The sequence below is a fragment of the Heptranchias perlo genome, chromosome 39 (assembly GCF_035084215.1).
Source record: "Heptranchias perlo isolate sHepPer1 chromosome 39, sHepPer1.hap1, whole genome shotgun sequence".
NCBI lineage: Eukaryota > Metazoa > Chordata > Chondrichthyes > Hexanchiformes > Hexanchidae > Heptranchias > Heptranchias perlo.
Window position 1 is genome coordinate 13,384,847 of NC_090363.1, and position 15,336 is coordinate 13,400,182.

General features: G+C 56.1%; 1 protein-coding gene across 8 annotated transcripts in view; it reads left to right on the forward strand.

The window, feature by feature from the left end:
- Positions 1-15,066, forward strand: part of LOC137305259 (retinoic acid receptor RXR-beta-A-like) — a 58,339-nt gene extending 43,273 nt beyond the window's left edge. For all 8 annotated transcript variants that reach the window (XM_067974115.1, XM_067974116.1, XM_067974113.1 and 5 more), the window contains 5 exons: positions 741-870; positions 2,682-2,814; positions 4,193-4,284; positions 7,554-7,659; positions 9,595-15,066. In XM_067974115.1, the coding sequence (XP_067830216.1) occupies positions 741-870; positions 2,682-2,814; positions 4,193-4,284; positions 7,554-7,659; positions 9,595-9,742 (609 nt within the window). In that variant the 3' untranslated portion in view covers positions 9,743-15,066. The remainder of the gene's footprint in view (positions 1-740; positions 871-2,681; positions 2,815-4,192; positions 4,285-7,553; positions 7,660-9,594) is intronic.
- The last annotated feature ends 270 nt before the right edge of the window (positions 15,067-15,336 follow it).

A 15,336-nucleotide genomic window follows, 5' to 3' on the forward strand; every position in this document is an offset into this window, starting at 1 on the left:
TGGGGGAGTGGGACTAATTGGAGAGCTCTTTCAAAGAGATGGGCCAAATGGCCGCCTTCTACGCTGTATGATTCCTCCCTCAACCAACGTCACCAAAAACCAGACTGACCGGTCGTTCACCGCACTGCCGTTGTGGAAAGCCGCTGGTGCACAATGGCGGCTGTGTTTGCCTCGATGGGTCGGTGCAGTCCGAACCGTAGCGCACTCTCCTCTGAGACAGAAGGTCGTGGGTTCGAGGCCCCCTCCTCTAGAGACTTGAGCGCAAAACCCAGGCTGACACTCCCGGTTCAGTACTGCTGCACTGTCGGAGGTGCCGTCTTTCGGATGAGACATTAAACCGAGGCCTCGTCTGCCCCCTCAGGTGGACGTAAAAGATCCCGCGGCCACCATTTCGAAGAAGAGCAGGGGAGTTCTCCCGGTGTCCTGGGCCAATATTTATCCCTCAACCAACGTCACTAAAAAAAAGACATGCACTGGTCATTATCACATTACTGTTTGTGGGATCTTGCTGTGCGCAAATCGGCTGCCGTGTTTCCTACATTACAACAGCGACTATGCTTCAAAAGTATTTCATTGGCTGTAAAGCATGTTGGGACGTCCTGAGGTGGTGAAAGGCGCTATATAAATGCAAGTTCTTTCATTTTTTTTTCCTTAATTGTAACTCGGTGTATGAAGCCCTTTGAGATGTGGATAACGACAAATATCTTTGTGTCCCCCCCCCCGCCCCCCCCCTTCCACAGCCCAACGACCCGGTGACGAATATCTGCCAGGCTGCGGACAAGCAGCTCTTCACCCTGGTGGAGTGGGCGAAACGCATCCCGCATTTCTCCGACCTCCCGCTGGACGACCAGGTGATCCTGTTGAGAGCAGGTGAGGGGGAGTGTTTGTTTGTTGAGAGCAGGTGAGGAGGAGGCTGCCTGTGGGGGTGTGGGCTGGTCGGCCGGGCTCGTGTCGTGCGCTCTCCTGCCAGCGGTGCGGGACGGGGGGAACGTTCGAGAGGTGAGATGTAAAGAGGGAAATAGCGAGTAGCCAGTCTCACGCTTGGATTTTGAAAAGACTGCGGATTGCAGGAAAGAGCAAAATTATTTAGGGAGCTGATGGTCTGTGCTGTGTCGCGATCCTGGAATGAATTTTTAAAATTCATTCTTGGGATGTGGGTGTCACTGGCAAGGCCGGTGTTTATTTCTTGTCCCTTGAGAAGGTGGCGGTGAGCCGTCTTCTTAAACCGCTGCAGTCCGTGTGGTGAAGGTTCTCCCACAGCGCCGTTAGGTCGGGAGTTCCAGGATTTTGACCCAGCGACGATGAAGGAACGGCCGATTATATGTTGAAGTGAGAAACCGAGGTAAAATCCTAAGGCCTGTGGTGCCTTCCACATCACCAAGCTTGAAAAGGCGGGGCACACAGGAACAGGAGGAGGCCATTCGGCCCCTCGAGCCTGTTCCGCCATTCAGTGAGATCGTGGCTGATCTGTATCCTAACTCCATCCACCCGCCTTGGCTCCATATCCCTTAATACCCTCGGCTAGCAAAAATCTATCGATCTCCGATGTAAAGTGATTAATTGAGCTGGCATCTACTGCTCTTTGTGGGAGAGAGCTCCACGCTTCTACCGCCCTTTGCGTGGACAAGTGTTTCCAAACTCCTCTCCTGAACGGCCTGACTCTGATTTTAAGATTGTGTCCCCCTTGACCGAGACTCCCCCCACCAGTGGAAAAAGTTTCTCTCCATCTACCCTACCAACTCCTTTCAAAACCCTAAAAATCTCAATCAAATCACCTCTTAACCTTCTATATCCCAGGGAATACGAGGCTAATTTATATAATCTCTCCTCATAATCTAACTCTTGGAGCCCTGGTAACATTCTGGTGACTCTGCGCTGCCCTCCTTCCAAGGTGCGGTGCCCAGAACTGTACACAGTACGCCAGATGTGGGCTAACCAGGACTTTGTGAAGCTGGAGCAAAACTTCCTTCCCTTTATAGTCCAGCCCTCTAGTTATAAAAGCGAACATTCCTCTAGCCTTTTTGATTATTTTTTGTCGTGACCACTACATTTTAGTGATCTGTGTACATGGACCCCTAAATCTCTTTGGATCTCCACTGTTCCGAGCTTTTTACCATTTTTAAAAAAAATACTCATCTATCCTTTTTTGGTCCAAAATGGATGACCTCACACTTACCTGTGTTGAAACCCATCTGCCGCAGTTTTGCCCGCTCACTTAATCTCTCAATATCTCTTCATAATTTTATGTCCTGTCTACACTATTTATAATGCCACCAATTTTTGTGTCATCAGCAAACTTGGATATATGGCTCTCCATTGTTATCTAAGTCACTAATAAACGTCGTGAATGGTTGAGGCCCCAGCGCAGATCCTTGTGGGTCACCGCTAGTCACTTCCTTCCAATTCGAGTACATACCCAATTATGAAAAGACAGGGAAGAGCAGGTAAATCAAGAGGTAGCAGCATGAAGAGGGTAGGAGGGACAACCGGGAGCGGTAGGAATACCAGAATCCTGTCTTCCTGGGGAAGAACGTGTCCTGGCCGAAGGAGATGTCGCGACGAATCTTGATTTCCGTTCCTGGTTCTCCCTTCTCTTTCCCCCTCTCTTTCTCCCCCCCCCCCCCCCCATTCCTTGGTATCTGGGCACTTGTTAACATCCGTGTCTGCTTTTGTCCCTTCAGGTTGGAATGAGCTCCTGATAGCCTCGTTTTCGCACCGTTCAATAACGGTGAAGGATGGGATTCTCCTCGCCACCGGGCTACACGTCCACCGGAACAGCGCGCACAGCGCCGGGGTTGGAGCCATCTTCGACAGGTGGGGCATTGGGCGGGGCCGGCGGGGAACTGGGTCGGACGCTGACCCCTCACCTCCGGGATCTGGGTGGTGCAGTGGGTCGGCCGCTGACCTCTCACCTCCGGGACTGGGTGGTGCAGTGGGTCGGACGCTGACCATTCGCCTCCGGGACTGGGTGGTGCAGTGGGTCAGACGCTGACCTTTCACCTCTGGGACTGGGTGGTGCAGTGGGTCGGACGCTGACCTTTCGCCTCCGGGACTGGGTGGTGCAGTGGGTCAGACGCTGACCTTTCACCTCCGGGACTGGGTGGTGCAGTGGGTCAGACGCTGACCTTTCACCTCTGGGACTGGGTGGTGCAGTGGGTCGGACGCTGACCTTTCACCTCTGGAACCTGCATTGACATGCAGCCTGGACTGATGGGATTGAGAATCTGTGTCTGCTGTGTGAAAGGCTCCTTCATGGAACGAGTTTCCACACTCTGCAGACAAAAGAAAATGATCCATAATTTAGTGATCTCACCGAGAGTTCACATCGTTTCTAGTCTGGGAAATGTTACGTGTCACATTGATACAGAAAGAGGCTGCTTGACTCAAGTTGGAATTAAAACACATTTTTGGAGAGAAAATATAAAGGGAGCTTTACTCTGTATCTAACCCGTGCTGTACCTGCCCTGGGAGTGTTTGATGGGACAGTGTAGAGGGAGCTTTACTCTGTATCTAACCCGTGCTGTACCTGCCCTGGGAGTGTTTGATGGGACAGTGTAGAGGGAGCTTTACTCTGTATCTAACCCGTGCTGTACCTGCCCTGGGAGTGTTTGATGGGACAGTGTAGAGGGAGCTTTACTCTGTATCTAACCCGTGCTGTACCTGCCCTGGGAGTGTTTGATGGGACGGTGTAGAGGGAGCTTTACTCTGTATCTAACCCGTGCTGTACCTGCCCTGGGAGTGTTTGATGGGACAGTGTAGAGGGAGCTTTACTCTGTATCTAACCCATGCTGTACCTGCCCTGGGAGTGTTTGATGGGACAGTGTAGAGGGAGCTTTACTCTGTATCTAATCCGAGCTGTACCTGCCCTGGGAGTGTTTGATGGGACAGTGTAGAGGGAGCTTTACTCTGTATCTAACCCTTGCTGTACCTGCCCTGCGGGTGCTCGATGTTGTCACTGGGTGCCTGAAATGGGAAAGTGCATCATTCCCGGGCCTTAACCTCCCTCATCCTGAGGCCAAAAAGCTCACAGCTTCTTCATCTTGAGCGAGGATCGAACTTACCACTTGCCGTTGTTGATCGGCCACGGGTCCCTACAGTGGGCTTAGTGGAACGGTATACATTGTACTGCTGGTCAGTGGGTCCATCAGTTTATGACATGTTCTATTTTCCCCCCCACCCCCTTGTCTCCCAGGGTTCTGACTGAGCTGGTCTCCAAGATGAGAGATATGCAGATGGACAAGACAGAGTTGGGCTGCCTTCGAGCGATCATCCTCTTCAATCCTGGTACGAGGTACCCCTGAGCTATCCGGAGGGATCGTGAGCTCAGTTTGAGGAGACAGTGCTGACGATGGAGGGGTAGATGGAGATCTCTGATGGTGGGAGTTGGGTTAGGACAGGCAGCGAGGGAGAGCAGAGGAACGAGTGCTAAGGTGTATCTCAGTCAGTGTAAGTGTCAGCTCAGTGCTCAATGCAGACAGAGGTCGCGGGTACAAACCGGGCTACTACCAGGTCACTGTGTGTGTCTCTGTCCCGGTGTGTGTGTCTCAGACTCTCTGTCCCGGGGGGCGGGGGTGTGTGTCTCAGACTCTCTGTCCCGGGGGGGGGTGTGTGTCTCAGACTCTCTGTCCCGGGGTGTGTGTGTGTCTCAGACTCTCTGTCCCGGGGGGTGGGTGTGTCTCAGACTCTCTGTCCCGGGGTGTGTGTGCGTCTCAGACTCTCTGTCCCGGGGGGTGGGTGTGTCTCAGACTCTCTGTCCCGGGGTGTGTGTGTCTCAGACTCTCTGTCCCGGGGGGTGGGTGTGTCTCAGACTCTCTGTCCCGGGGTGTGTGTGCGTCTCAGACTCTCTGTCCCGGGGGGTGTGTGTGTCTCAGACTCTCTGTCCCGGGGGGTGGGTGTGTCTCAGACTCTCTGTCCCGGGGGGTGTGTGTGTCTCAGACTCTCTGTCCCGGGGTGTGTGTGTCTCAGACTCTCTGTCCCGGGGGGTGGGTGTGTCTCAGACTCTCTGTCCCGGGGTGTGTGTGTCTCAGACTCTCTGTCCCGGGGAGTGTGTGTGTCTCAGACTCTCTGTCCCGGGGTGTGTGTGTCTCAGACTCTCTGTCCCGGGGGGTGTGTGTGTCTCAGACTCTCTGTCCCGGGGGGTGGGTGTGTCTCAGACTCTCTGTCCCGGGGTGTGTGTGCGTCTCAGACTCTCTGTCCCGGGGTGTGTGTGTCTCAGACTCTCTGTCCCGGGGAGTGTGTGTGTCTCAGACTCTCTGTCCCGGGGTGTGTGTGTCTCAGACTCTCTGTCCCGGGGGGTGTGTGTGTCTCAGACTCTCTGTCCCGGGGGGTGTGTGTGTCTCAGACTCTCTGTCCCGGGGGGTGTGTGTGTCTCAGACTCTCTGTCCCGGGGGGTGGGTGTGTCTCAGACTCTCTGTCCCGGGGTGTGTGTGCGTCTCAGACTCTCTGTCCCGGGGTGTGTGTGTCTCAGACTCTCTGTCCCGGGGGGTGGGTGTGTCTCAGACTCTCTGTCCCGGGGGTGTGTGTGTCTCAGACTCTCTGTCCCGGGGGGTGTGTGTGTCTCAGACTCTCTGTCCCGGGGGGTGTGTGTGTCTCAGACTCTCTGTCCCGGGGGGGGGTGTGTCTCAGACTCTCTGTCCCAGTGGGTGGGTGTGTCTCAGACTCTCTGTCCCGGGGTGTGTGTGTCTCAGACTCTCTGTCCCGGGGTGTGTGTGCGTCTCAGACTCTCTGTCCCGGGGGGTGTGTGTGTGTCTCAGACTCTCTGTCCCGGGGGGGGGTGTGTCTCAGACTCTCTGTCCCAGGGGGTGGGTGTGTCTCAGACTCTCTGTCCCGGGGTGTGTGTGTCTCAGACTCTCTGTCCAGGGGGGTGTGTGCGTCTCAGACTCTCTGTCCCGGGGTGTGTGTGTCTCAGACTCTCTGTCCCGGGGTGTGTGTGTCTCAGACTCTCTGTCCCGGGGGGTGTGTGTGTCTCAGACTCTCTGTCCCGGGGGGGGGTGTGCGTCTCAGACTCTCTGTCCCGGGGGGTGTGTGTGTCTCAGACTCTCTGTCCCGGGGGGGGGGTGTGTGTGTCTCAGACTCTCTGTCCCGGGGGGTGTGTGTGTCTCAGACTCTCTGTCCCGGGGGGGGTGTGCGTCTCAGACTCTCTGTCCCAGGGGGGGTGTGCGTCTCAGACTCTCTGTCCCAGGGGGGGTGTGCGTCTCAGACTCTCTGTCCCGGGGGGGGGTGCGTCTCAGACTCTCTGTCCCGGGGGGGTGTGCGTCTCAGACTCTCTGTCCCAGGGGGGGTGTGCGTCTCAGACTCTCTGTCCCAGGGGGGGGGTGCGTCTCAGACTCTCTGTCCCGGGGGGGTGTGTGTCTCAGACACTCTGTCCCGGGGAGTGTGTCTCAGACTCTCTGTCCCGGGGGGGGGGGGGTGTGTCTCAGACTCTCTGTCCCGGGCAGTGTGTGTGTCTCAGACTCTCTGTCCCGGGGGGGTGTGTGTGTCTCAGACTCTCTGTCCCGGGGGGTGTGTGTCTCAGACTCTCTGTCCCGGGGAGTGTGCGTGTCTCAGACTCTCTATCCCGGGGGGTGTGCGTCTCAGACTCTCTGTCCCGGGGGGTGTGCGTCTCAGACTCTCTGTCCCGGGGGGTGTGCGTCTCAGACTCTCTGTCCCGGGGGGGTGTGCGTCTCAGACTCTCTGTCCCGGGGGGTGTGTCTCAGACTCTCTGTCCCGGGGGGTGTGTCTCAGACTCTCTGTCCCGGGCTGTGGTTTGTCCAAGAATGGTGAGTTTCGCAGACGGTGAATCGCAGCCGATACTTGTCCTGTACTCACCCAGTACGTGCGTGTGTGTATTTTTATATATATATCTGTACATATGCACACAAACACGTACACAACAACAACTACTTGCATTTATATATCGCCTTTAACGTAGTAAAAAGTCCCAGATCAGGAGATATTGGGACAGGTGACCAAAAGCTTGGTCAAAGAAGTAAGTTTTAAGGAGCGTCTTAAAAGAGGAGAGAGAGGCGGAGAGGTTTAGGGAGGTAATTCCAGAGCTTAAGGCCCAGGCAGCTGAAGGCACGGCCGCCAATGGTGGAGCGATTAAAATCGGGTATGCGTAAGCGGCCAGAATTGGAGGAGCGCAGAGATCTCGGAGGGTTGTCGGGCTGGAGGAGGTCACAGAGATAGGGAGGGTCGAGGCCATGGAGGGATTTGAAAACAAGGATGAGAATTTTAAATTTGAGGCGTTCCTGGATCGGGAGCCAATGTGGGTCAGCGAGCACAGGGGGCGATGGGGTGAACGGGACTTGGGTGCATGCACAGGCAGAAGGAGTTATTAAACGGTGATGCGGATGGGGATTCAGTCTAATAGTTCTTCCCCCCCCACCACCCGCTGCATGACCTCGCACACTGGAACCAGTTGTGATTGTGGCATTACCCCTTCTGAGATCATGTCTGACATCGAACCTGGGAGCTTGAGTCTGTGCATGGGAGCCAGAGATGGCCAACAGTGAGAAAGGGAGGGGTTTCGACACGCTGTGTACGTCCCTGACCACCATCTTTGCCTCCCGTAGATGCGAAGGGCCTGTCGAATCCAGCGGAGGTGGAAATTCTCCGGGAGAAGGTTTATGCCTCGCTCGAGTCTTACTGCAAACAGAGATACCCGGACCAGTTGGGCAGGTGAGCGATCACAAGAGGTCCACAGAGCAGGGCACCACCCGGGCTAGGCCCTCCTGCAGTTTACTCCCTCATCACCCCCCCCCCCCCCCCCCCCCCCCCCCCTTCTCCTGGAGGTGCTGATTCTTGCCGAGGGGGGCCACCCATCCAAAGGCTTCCCTCCTGAACCCCACCCAGGGGCCCACGTTCACCCATGGAGCCTTGGCACGTGATGTTCAGCTGTGGCGGGCATCAATGTGGGGGGAAGGGTTGAGGCAGCAACAGAATGAGGAGGGGGGTGACTGAGGAGGGGGGTGACTGGCGGAGGAGGGGGGTGACTGGCGGAGGAGGGGGGTGACTGGCGGAGGAGGGGGGTGACGGGCGGAGGAGGGGGGTGACGGGCGGAGGAGGGGGGTGACGGGCGGAGGAGGGGGGTGACGGGCGGAGGAGGGGGGTGACGGGCGGAGGAGGGGGGTGACGGGCGGAGGAGGGGGGTGACGGGCGGAGGAGGGGGGTGACGGGCGGAGGAGGGGGGTGACGGGCGGAGGAGGGGGGTGACGGGCGGAGGAGGGGGGGTGACGGGCTGGAGGAGGGGGGTGACGGGCTGGAGGAGGGGGGTGACGGGCTGGAGGAGGGGGGTGACGGGCTGGAGGAGGGGGGTGACGGGCTGGAGGAGGGGGGTGACGGGCTGGAGGAGGGGGGTGACGGGCTGGAGGAGGGGGGTGACGGGCTGGAGGAGGGGGGTGACGGGCTGGAGGAGGAGGAGGAGGAGGGGCTGGAGGAGGAGGAGGAGGGGGCTGGAGGAGGAGGAGGAGGGGGCTGGAGGAGGAGGAGGGGGGCTGGAGGAGGAGGAGGAGGGGGGGCTGGAGGAGGAGGAGGGGGGGGCTGGAGGAGGAGGAGGAGGGGGGGGGCTGGAGGAGGAGGAGGAGGGGAGGCTGGAGGAGGAGGAGGAGGGGGGGGCTGGAGGAGGAGGAGGAGGGGGGGGCTGGAGGAGGAGGAGGAGGGGGGGGCTGGAGGAGGAGGAGGAGGAGGGGGGGGCTGGAGGAGGAGGAGGAGGGGGGGGCTGGAGGAGGAGGAGGAGGGGGGGGCTGGAGGAGGAGGAGGAGGGGGGGCTGGAGGAGGAGGAGGAGGGGGGGCTGGAGGAGGAGGAGGAGGGGGGGGCTGGAGGAGGAGGAGGAGGGGGGGGCTGGAGGAGGAGGAGGAGGGGGGGGCTGGAGGAGGAGGAGGAGGGGGGGGGCTGGAGGAGGAGGAGGAGGGGGGGGGCTGGAGGAGGAGGAGGAGGGGGGGGGCTGGAGGAGGAGGAGGAGGGGGGGGGCTGGAGGAGGAGGAGGAGGGGGGGGGCTGGAGGAGGAGGAGGAGGGGGGGGCTGGAGGAGGAGGAGGAGGGGGGGGCTGGAGGAGGAGGAGGAGGGGGGGGCTGGAGGAGGAGGAGGAGGGGGGGGCTGGAGGAGGAGGAGGAGGGGGGGGGCTGGAGGAGGAGGAGGAGGAGGGGGGGGCTGGAGGAGGAGGAGGAGGGGGGGGCTGGAGGAGGAGGAGGAGGGGGGGGCTGGAGGAGGAGGAGGAGGGGGGGGCTGGAGGAGGAGGAGGAGGGGGGGGCTGGAGGAGGAGGAGGAGGGGGGGGCTGGAGGAGGAGGAGGAGGGGGGGGCTGGAGGAGGAGGAGGAGGGGGGGGCTGGAGGAGGAGGAGGAGGGGGGGGCTGGAGGAGGAGGAGGAGGGGGGGCTGGAGGAGGAGGAGGAGGGGGGGGCTGGAGGAGGAGGAGGAGGGGGCTGGAGGAGGTGGAGGAGGAGGAGGAGGGGTGGTGGTGGAGGAGGAGGAGGGGTGACTGAGGGGCGAGGGGAGGAGGGGTTATGAGATGGCGGTGGGTCTATATCTCGAGCTGTGGAGTGTGTCTCTGACCTGCCCGTACCTGTGCTCAGTGTGTTGACCTTGTTCCTGTCCTTTGCCCCGTTTCTCCCCCAGGTTTGCCAAGCTCCTCCTGCGTCTGCCCGCCCTGCGTTCCATTGGACTCAAGTGCCTGGAGCACCTCTTCTTCTTCAAGCTGATCGGAGACACTCCCATCGACACTTTCCTCATGGAGATGCTGGAGGCCCCACACCAGCTCTCCTGAGCAACTGGAGAGGAGGGGGGGCGCGGCCAGCGGTTAACGACGGGGTCAGACAGTACAGAAGCACGCCAAGGCGGTGGGGGAAGCGATCGGCCGGCAGCGAGGTCAGACCTCCTACCTTTCCAGAAGTATTATTAATTTTTGATTCATGTTCGGCTTCCTTCTCGTCTCTCTCTCTCTCCGTGAACTCCCGAGAGTGGAATTGTCGTCTCTCTCTCTCTCTCTATCTCTCCGTGAACGCCCGAGAGCAGAATTGTCGTCTGTCTGTCTCTCTCTCTCGCTCCCCGTTCCCTCCATCCGGAAAAGATGGTGGCTCTCGCTCCGTTTCCCGCAGCTGGAGACCGCCGCGACTGACCGACGCTGGAGAGAGAGAGGGAGGAGGAGGATGATGACGATGAATAGGACGTTCCTCGTGAGCCGCACACAGACCGGTTGCTACCTGTTATATCTGGAGGGACGACACTCCAGGGCTCTCTCCACGCCAGCATTGCTGGACTGCCGATCGATTCGCTGGCTGCTCTCGTTAACCTGAACTCATCTCTCCGTTTTTTTTTAAAACATTTCCCTCCCTCTCGCTCTTCAATAGATATCCAGCGGCCCAGGGACAACGTCCTCCTTTATTTACTCGAGCCGAGCCCTGGTTAGTTATTTGTATTTTGAGCAGTCGTTCAAACTCGGGGCGGGGGAGGGAGTTATTAAATTAATTAATTAATACAAAGCTACCCGTATGTTTAGCAGTATGTGCTGCTTAATACTTAGAGCTGCAGCTTTCTGCGTAATCTAGAGTCCGGCGTCTGGGTTCAAATCCAGACCGAGGGGGTAAACGTCGACTCTGGCTGTAAGGGGCTGCCAGGGAATGAGTCTCGCCAGGCCCGATCTGCGTCCCCTGTGGGTCTGGACCGACAGCGGTAATCGCACGGAATTGGTGAGAGAAACTAAAAATGTCCATCAGAGGCACATCGATGGGGCTAGGATACAGAGCTTTACTCTGTATCGAACCCCGGCTGTACCTGCCCTGGGAGTGTTTGATGGGACTGTGTAGAGGGAGCTTTACTCTGTATCTAACCCGTGCTGTACCTGCCCTGGGAGTGTTTGATGGGACAGTGTAGAGGGAGCTTTACTCTGTATCTAACCCGTGCTATACCTGCCCTGGGAGTGTTTGATGGGACAGTGTAGAGGGAGCTTTACTCTGTATCTAACCCGTGCTGTACCTGCCCTGGGAGTGTTTGATGGGACAGTGTAGAGGGAGCTTTACTCTGTATCTAACCCGTGCTACACCTGCCCTGGGAGTGTTTGATGGGACAGTGTAGAGGGAGCTTTACTCTGTATCTAACCCGTGCTGTACCTGCCCTGGGAGTGTTTGATGGGACAGTGTGGAGGGAGCTTTACTCTGTATCTAACCCCGGCTGTTCCTGCCCTGGGAGTGTTTGATGGGACAGTGTAGAGGGTGCTTTACTCTGTATCTAACCCGTGCTGTACCTGCCCTGGGAATGTTTGATGGGACGGTGTAGAGGGAGCTTTACTCTGTATCTAACCCGTGCTGTACCTGCCCTGGGAGTGTTTGATGGGACAGTGTGGAGGGAGCTTTACTCTGTATCTAACCCCGGCTGTTCCTACCCTGGGAGTGTTTGATGGGACAGTGTGGAGGGAGCTTTCCTCTGTATCTAACCCGTGCTGTACCTGCCCTGAGCGTGTTTGATGGGACAGTGTAGAAGGAGCTTTGCTCTGTATCTAACCCGTGCTGTACCTGCCCTGAGAGTGTTTGATGGGACAGTGTAGAGGGAGCTTCACTCTCGCCTCTGCTGCCCCTGACCCCAGAGTTGTTAGATGCTGGTGCTGCTTGAAATGGGTATCTGATGGCATTTATAATCCAGAGAGGCGCTGGACGAATCCAGTAGATCAGGTACTGAAGCCAGTGACTGAGAACAAGGCCATGGGTTCTGTCTGGACACTGGCCCTGGGCATAAACCAGGGACTAGTTTGCTTTCATTTCTTGTAAAGCCCTGTTCCCGCAAACTTCTGTTACATCAGCTGTTCGCAGGCTTGGCGGTGCTGTCGATTCACTGAGGCACAGAATATATTTACGGCATGTTTAACAAAATATCATCAACATTGTGATGTTTTTTGACTTGTATTTTGCTACCAAACGCATAAAAAAAAACCATTTTAACTGTAGCAGTTGCCCATGTACTGGAAAAGTTCAGTGTTGACCCAAAGAAGGTCTGATTTTCTTGTGCTTTTTATTTTTTTTAAATTCATTCTCGGGATGTGGGCGTCGCTGGCCAGGCCGGCATTTATTGCCCATCCCTAATTGCCCTTGAGAAGGTGGTGGTGAGCCGCCTTCTTGAACCGCTGCAGTCCGTGTGGTGAAGGTTCTCCCACAGTGCTGTTAGGAAGGGAGTTCCAGGATTTTGACCCAGCGACGATGAAGGAACGGCGATATATTTCCAAGTCGGGATGGTGTGTGACTTGGAGGGGAACGTGCAGGTGGTGGTGTTCCCATGTGCCTGCTGCCCTTGTGCTTCTAGGTGGTAGAGGTCGTGGGTTTGGGAGGTGTTGTCGAAGAAGCCTTGGCGAGTTGCTGCAGTGCATCCTGTGGATGGTACACACTGCAGCCACAGTGCGCCGGTGGTGGAGGGAGTGAATGTTTAGGGTGGTGGATGGGGTGCCAATCAAGCGGGCTGCTTTGTCCTGGATGGTGTCGAGTTTCTTCAGTGTTGCTGCCCCCATCCAGCGTGCCACCTGATCTAAACGTCTGAGTCTTGAAACCAAACACTGGGGCAATCCATGTGGGAGGGTTGTTCTGGTCTGGAGCGTGCCCGCTCTCCCTGTTGGGACATGACCCTCTTGCCCGAACCCGGAACTCGCAGCTTGGCGAGAGCCAAGGTTTGGACTGAGCCAGGTGTGCACAGGGGGGTTACTACTGGAGGTTAACCAACTTTCTGCTGCATATCCAGACAGGGCGTCCTTTCCCAGTGATATCCACTATATTGGCCACCAGCCAGATGTGGCTGGTTGGCAATCCAGATGTGGCTGGTTGCACTTCTGATCACTGTCATTGGGCCCGTGATCTCGACACTCGTATTCACTTTGGATCTGCATGTGAACTTTACCCTTTTTGTGCGTTTGTTGGCGAGACGGTAAGACAGAAAGCAGAGCGTGTGGGTGGTTTTGACCATTGAGAGTTCTTTACTCCCTTGGCTACTGAATGGTGGCAGATGTCTGTTGGGGAAATGCACACCGAGACCTTAAACCGAGGCCTCGTCCGCCCCCTCAGGCGGGACGTAAAAGATCCCACGGCCACTATTTCGGAGAAGAGCAGGGGAGTTCTCCCCGCTGCCCTGGGCCTATATTTATCCCTCAACCAACATCACTGAAACAGATTGGTCATTATCACGTGGCTGTTTGTGGGATCTTGCTGTTCTCATATTGGCTGCTGCCTTTCCTACATTACAACAGTGACTACACTTCAAAAAGTACTTCACTGGCTGAAAAGCACTTTGGGATATCCTGAGGTTGTGGAAGACGCTATATAAATACAATTTTTTTTAAAAAGTATATTTTCCTGTATTGTGTGTAAGATTTTTTTTTATACTAAAACTAGTTGCACGTGGCTAAAATGGTGTCACTGTAGTCTCGCCTGTGCCTGAGTCAGAGATTTCTATTGGAGCAGTGGCATGTGGGGTTATCGGGAGGCAAGTGGGAAGACCCCTGGCCGCCTATAATCGGCCAGTGAACCCTGCCAGCTTCCATTGGCGGCTGGTCCATTATCAGCAGCATTGTCGACCTGACTGGCTCAGGTGTGGCGTGGCTAAGATGGCCACAGGTGGTTGACTTATTTCCCATCTCCCAGAGCCAAAGGTACCCCGCTGTCCACCTGCGCCTCACCCCCAAAGGAGGCTGGTCAGTGCTTAGTGTATTAGGGTTCAGAGAAACTTAACCCGGTGCCAATCTGTGTCACTGTGTGACAAGCTTCTTGTGGTACACTTGCTACCGCTTTCGCTGCCATTGGTGACTGACCTTGCTTTCAAATCCCTCCATGGCCCCCGCCCCTCCCTATCTCTGTAACCTCCTCCAGCCCGACAACCCTCCGAGATCTCTGCGCTCTTCCAGTTCTGGCCTCTTGTACATCCTTGATTTTAATCGCTCCACCATTGGCGGCCGTGCCTTCAGCTGCCTAGGCCCTAAGTTCCTTCCCTAAACCTCTCCGCCTCTCTCTCTCCTCCTTTAAGACGCTCCTTAAAACCTATCTCTTTGACCAAGCTTTTGGTCACCTGTCCTAATATCTCCTTATGTGGCTCGGTGTCAAATTTCGTCTGATAATCGCTCCCGTGAAGCTACACGGGATGTTTTACTACGTTAAATGCAAGTTGTTGTAAGCACCAGAACTCTGCCCCAAGTGTTACGCAGCTCCGTTGCACGTTGGAAAGGACACGGTGTACGTCTGTGCTGCGAGGTGTCCAAGCGAAGACGGACTCCACTTTTCACACGCCCACCGTTGGCTTTTACCGAAAGGCGTTGAGACAACGCGGGGAAAAGCAACTAAAGCACCAGGCGGACGTATTTAGGGCACACGGCCAGAACGACGGGGTCTTGAGACGACGCAGGGTCGCGTCGAGGCTTTACGACGCACCGGTCCAGCCCCCCCTCGGAGTAGCGCGCGCAGGTTTGGTCGCCGCGCTCCTCGAGGGACGTGCGTGCGTTGGCGAGGCTGCAGCGACCAGCAGCGGAGAGTTGATCGGCCACGTTTAAAGGGGACGAGGAAAGATTGAATCTCTGCAGTCTTGAGAAGGTGAAGGGAAGACCTCACTGAGAAAGGAACAGCAAGAACTTGGATTTGTTTCGTGCCTTGTCATGTCCTCGGGAGGCTTTAAGTGGAGATTTAATAGGGGTGCTCACAACGACGAGGGGGGGGGTCTCGATAGTGGATAGGGAGAAACTGTTTCCAGTGGCAGGAGGGTCGGTGACCAGAGGATACAGATTTGCGATAATTGGCAAAAGAACCAGAGGGGAGATGAGAAATATTTTTGCGCAGCGAGTTATTACGATTTGGAACGCACTGCCTGAAAGGGAAGCAGGTTTAATCATAACTTTCAAAAGGATGAATACTTGAAAAGGAAAAATTTGCAGGGCTATGGGGAAAGAGCGGGGGGAGTGGGACTAATTGCATAGTTCTTTCAAAGATCCAGCACAAGCACGATGGGTGGAATTACCTGCTTCATGACATCTGAAACTGTTGGGGAGTCGGTCGGAAGCTCATTTCCCTGCTTAACCATGTAGAGCAATAATACATTAATAACCGTTTAAAATAAATTTTTTAAAACTAACTTGTCCTGTCTCGATTTATCTGGCCCACACTTACTTCTACTGCTTTACTTACGATGTAATTTACCCGCACCAAGCTGTGTCGTTTTATTCACAAAACTGAATTTAACAATTTTTAAAAATGTTTTCTTGACCTTTTGAGGGGTCATTTTACAGGTTGGCCATGGATTCTACAAATTGGCTCCAGAAACAGCCCCGGTCTCTAACTGTAAATGGGAGGATGGTATGAAAGGGTTAATCTCCGCTTGGACCGGGGCTGCCCAGTGTCTTGC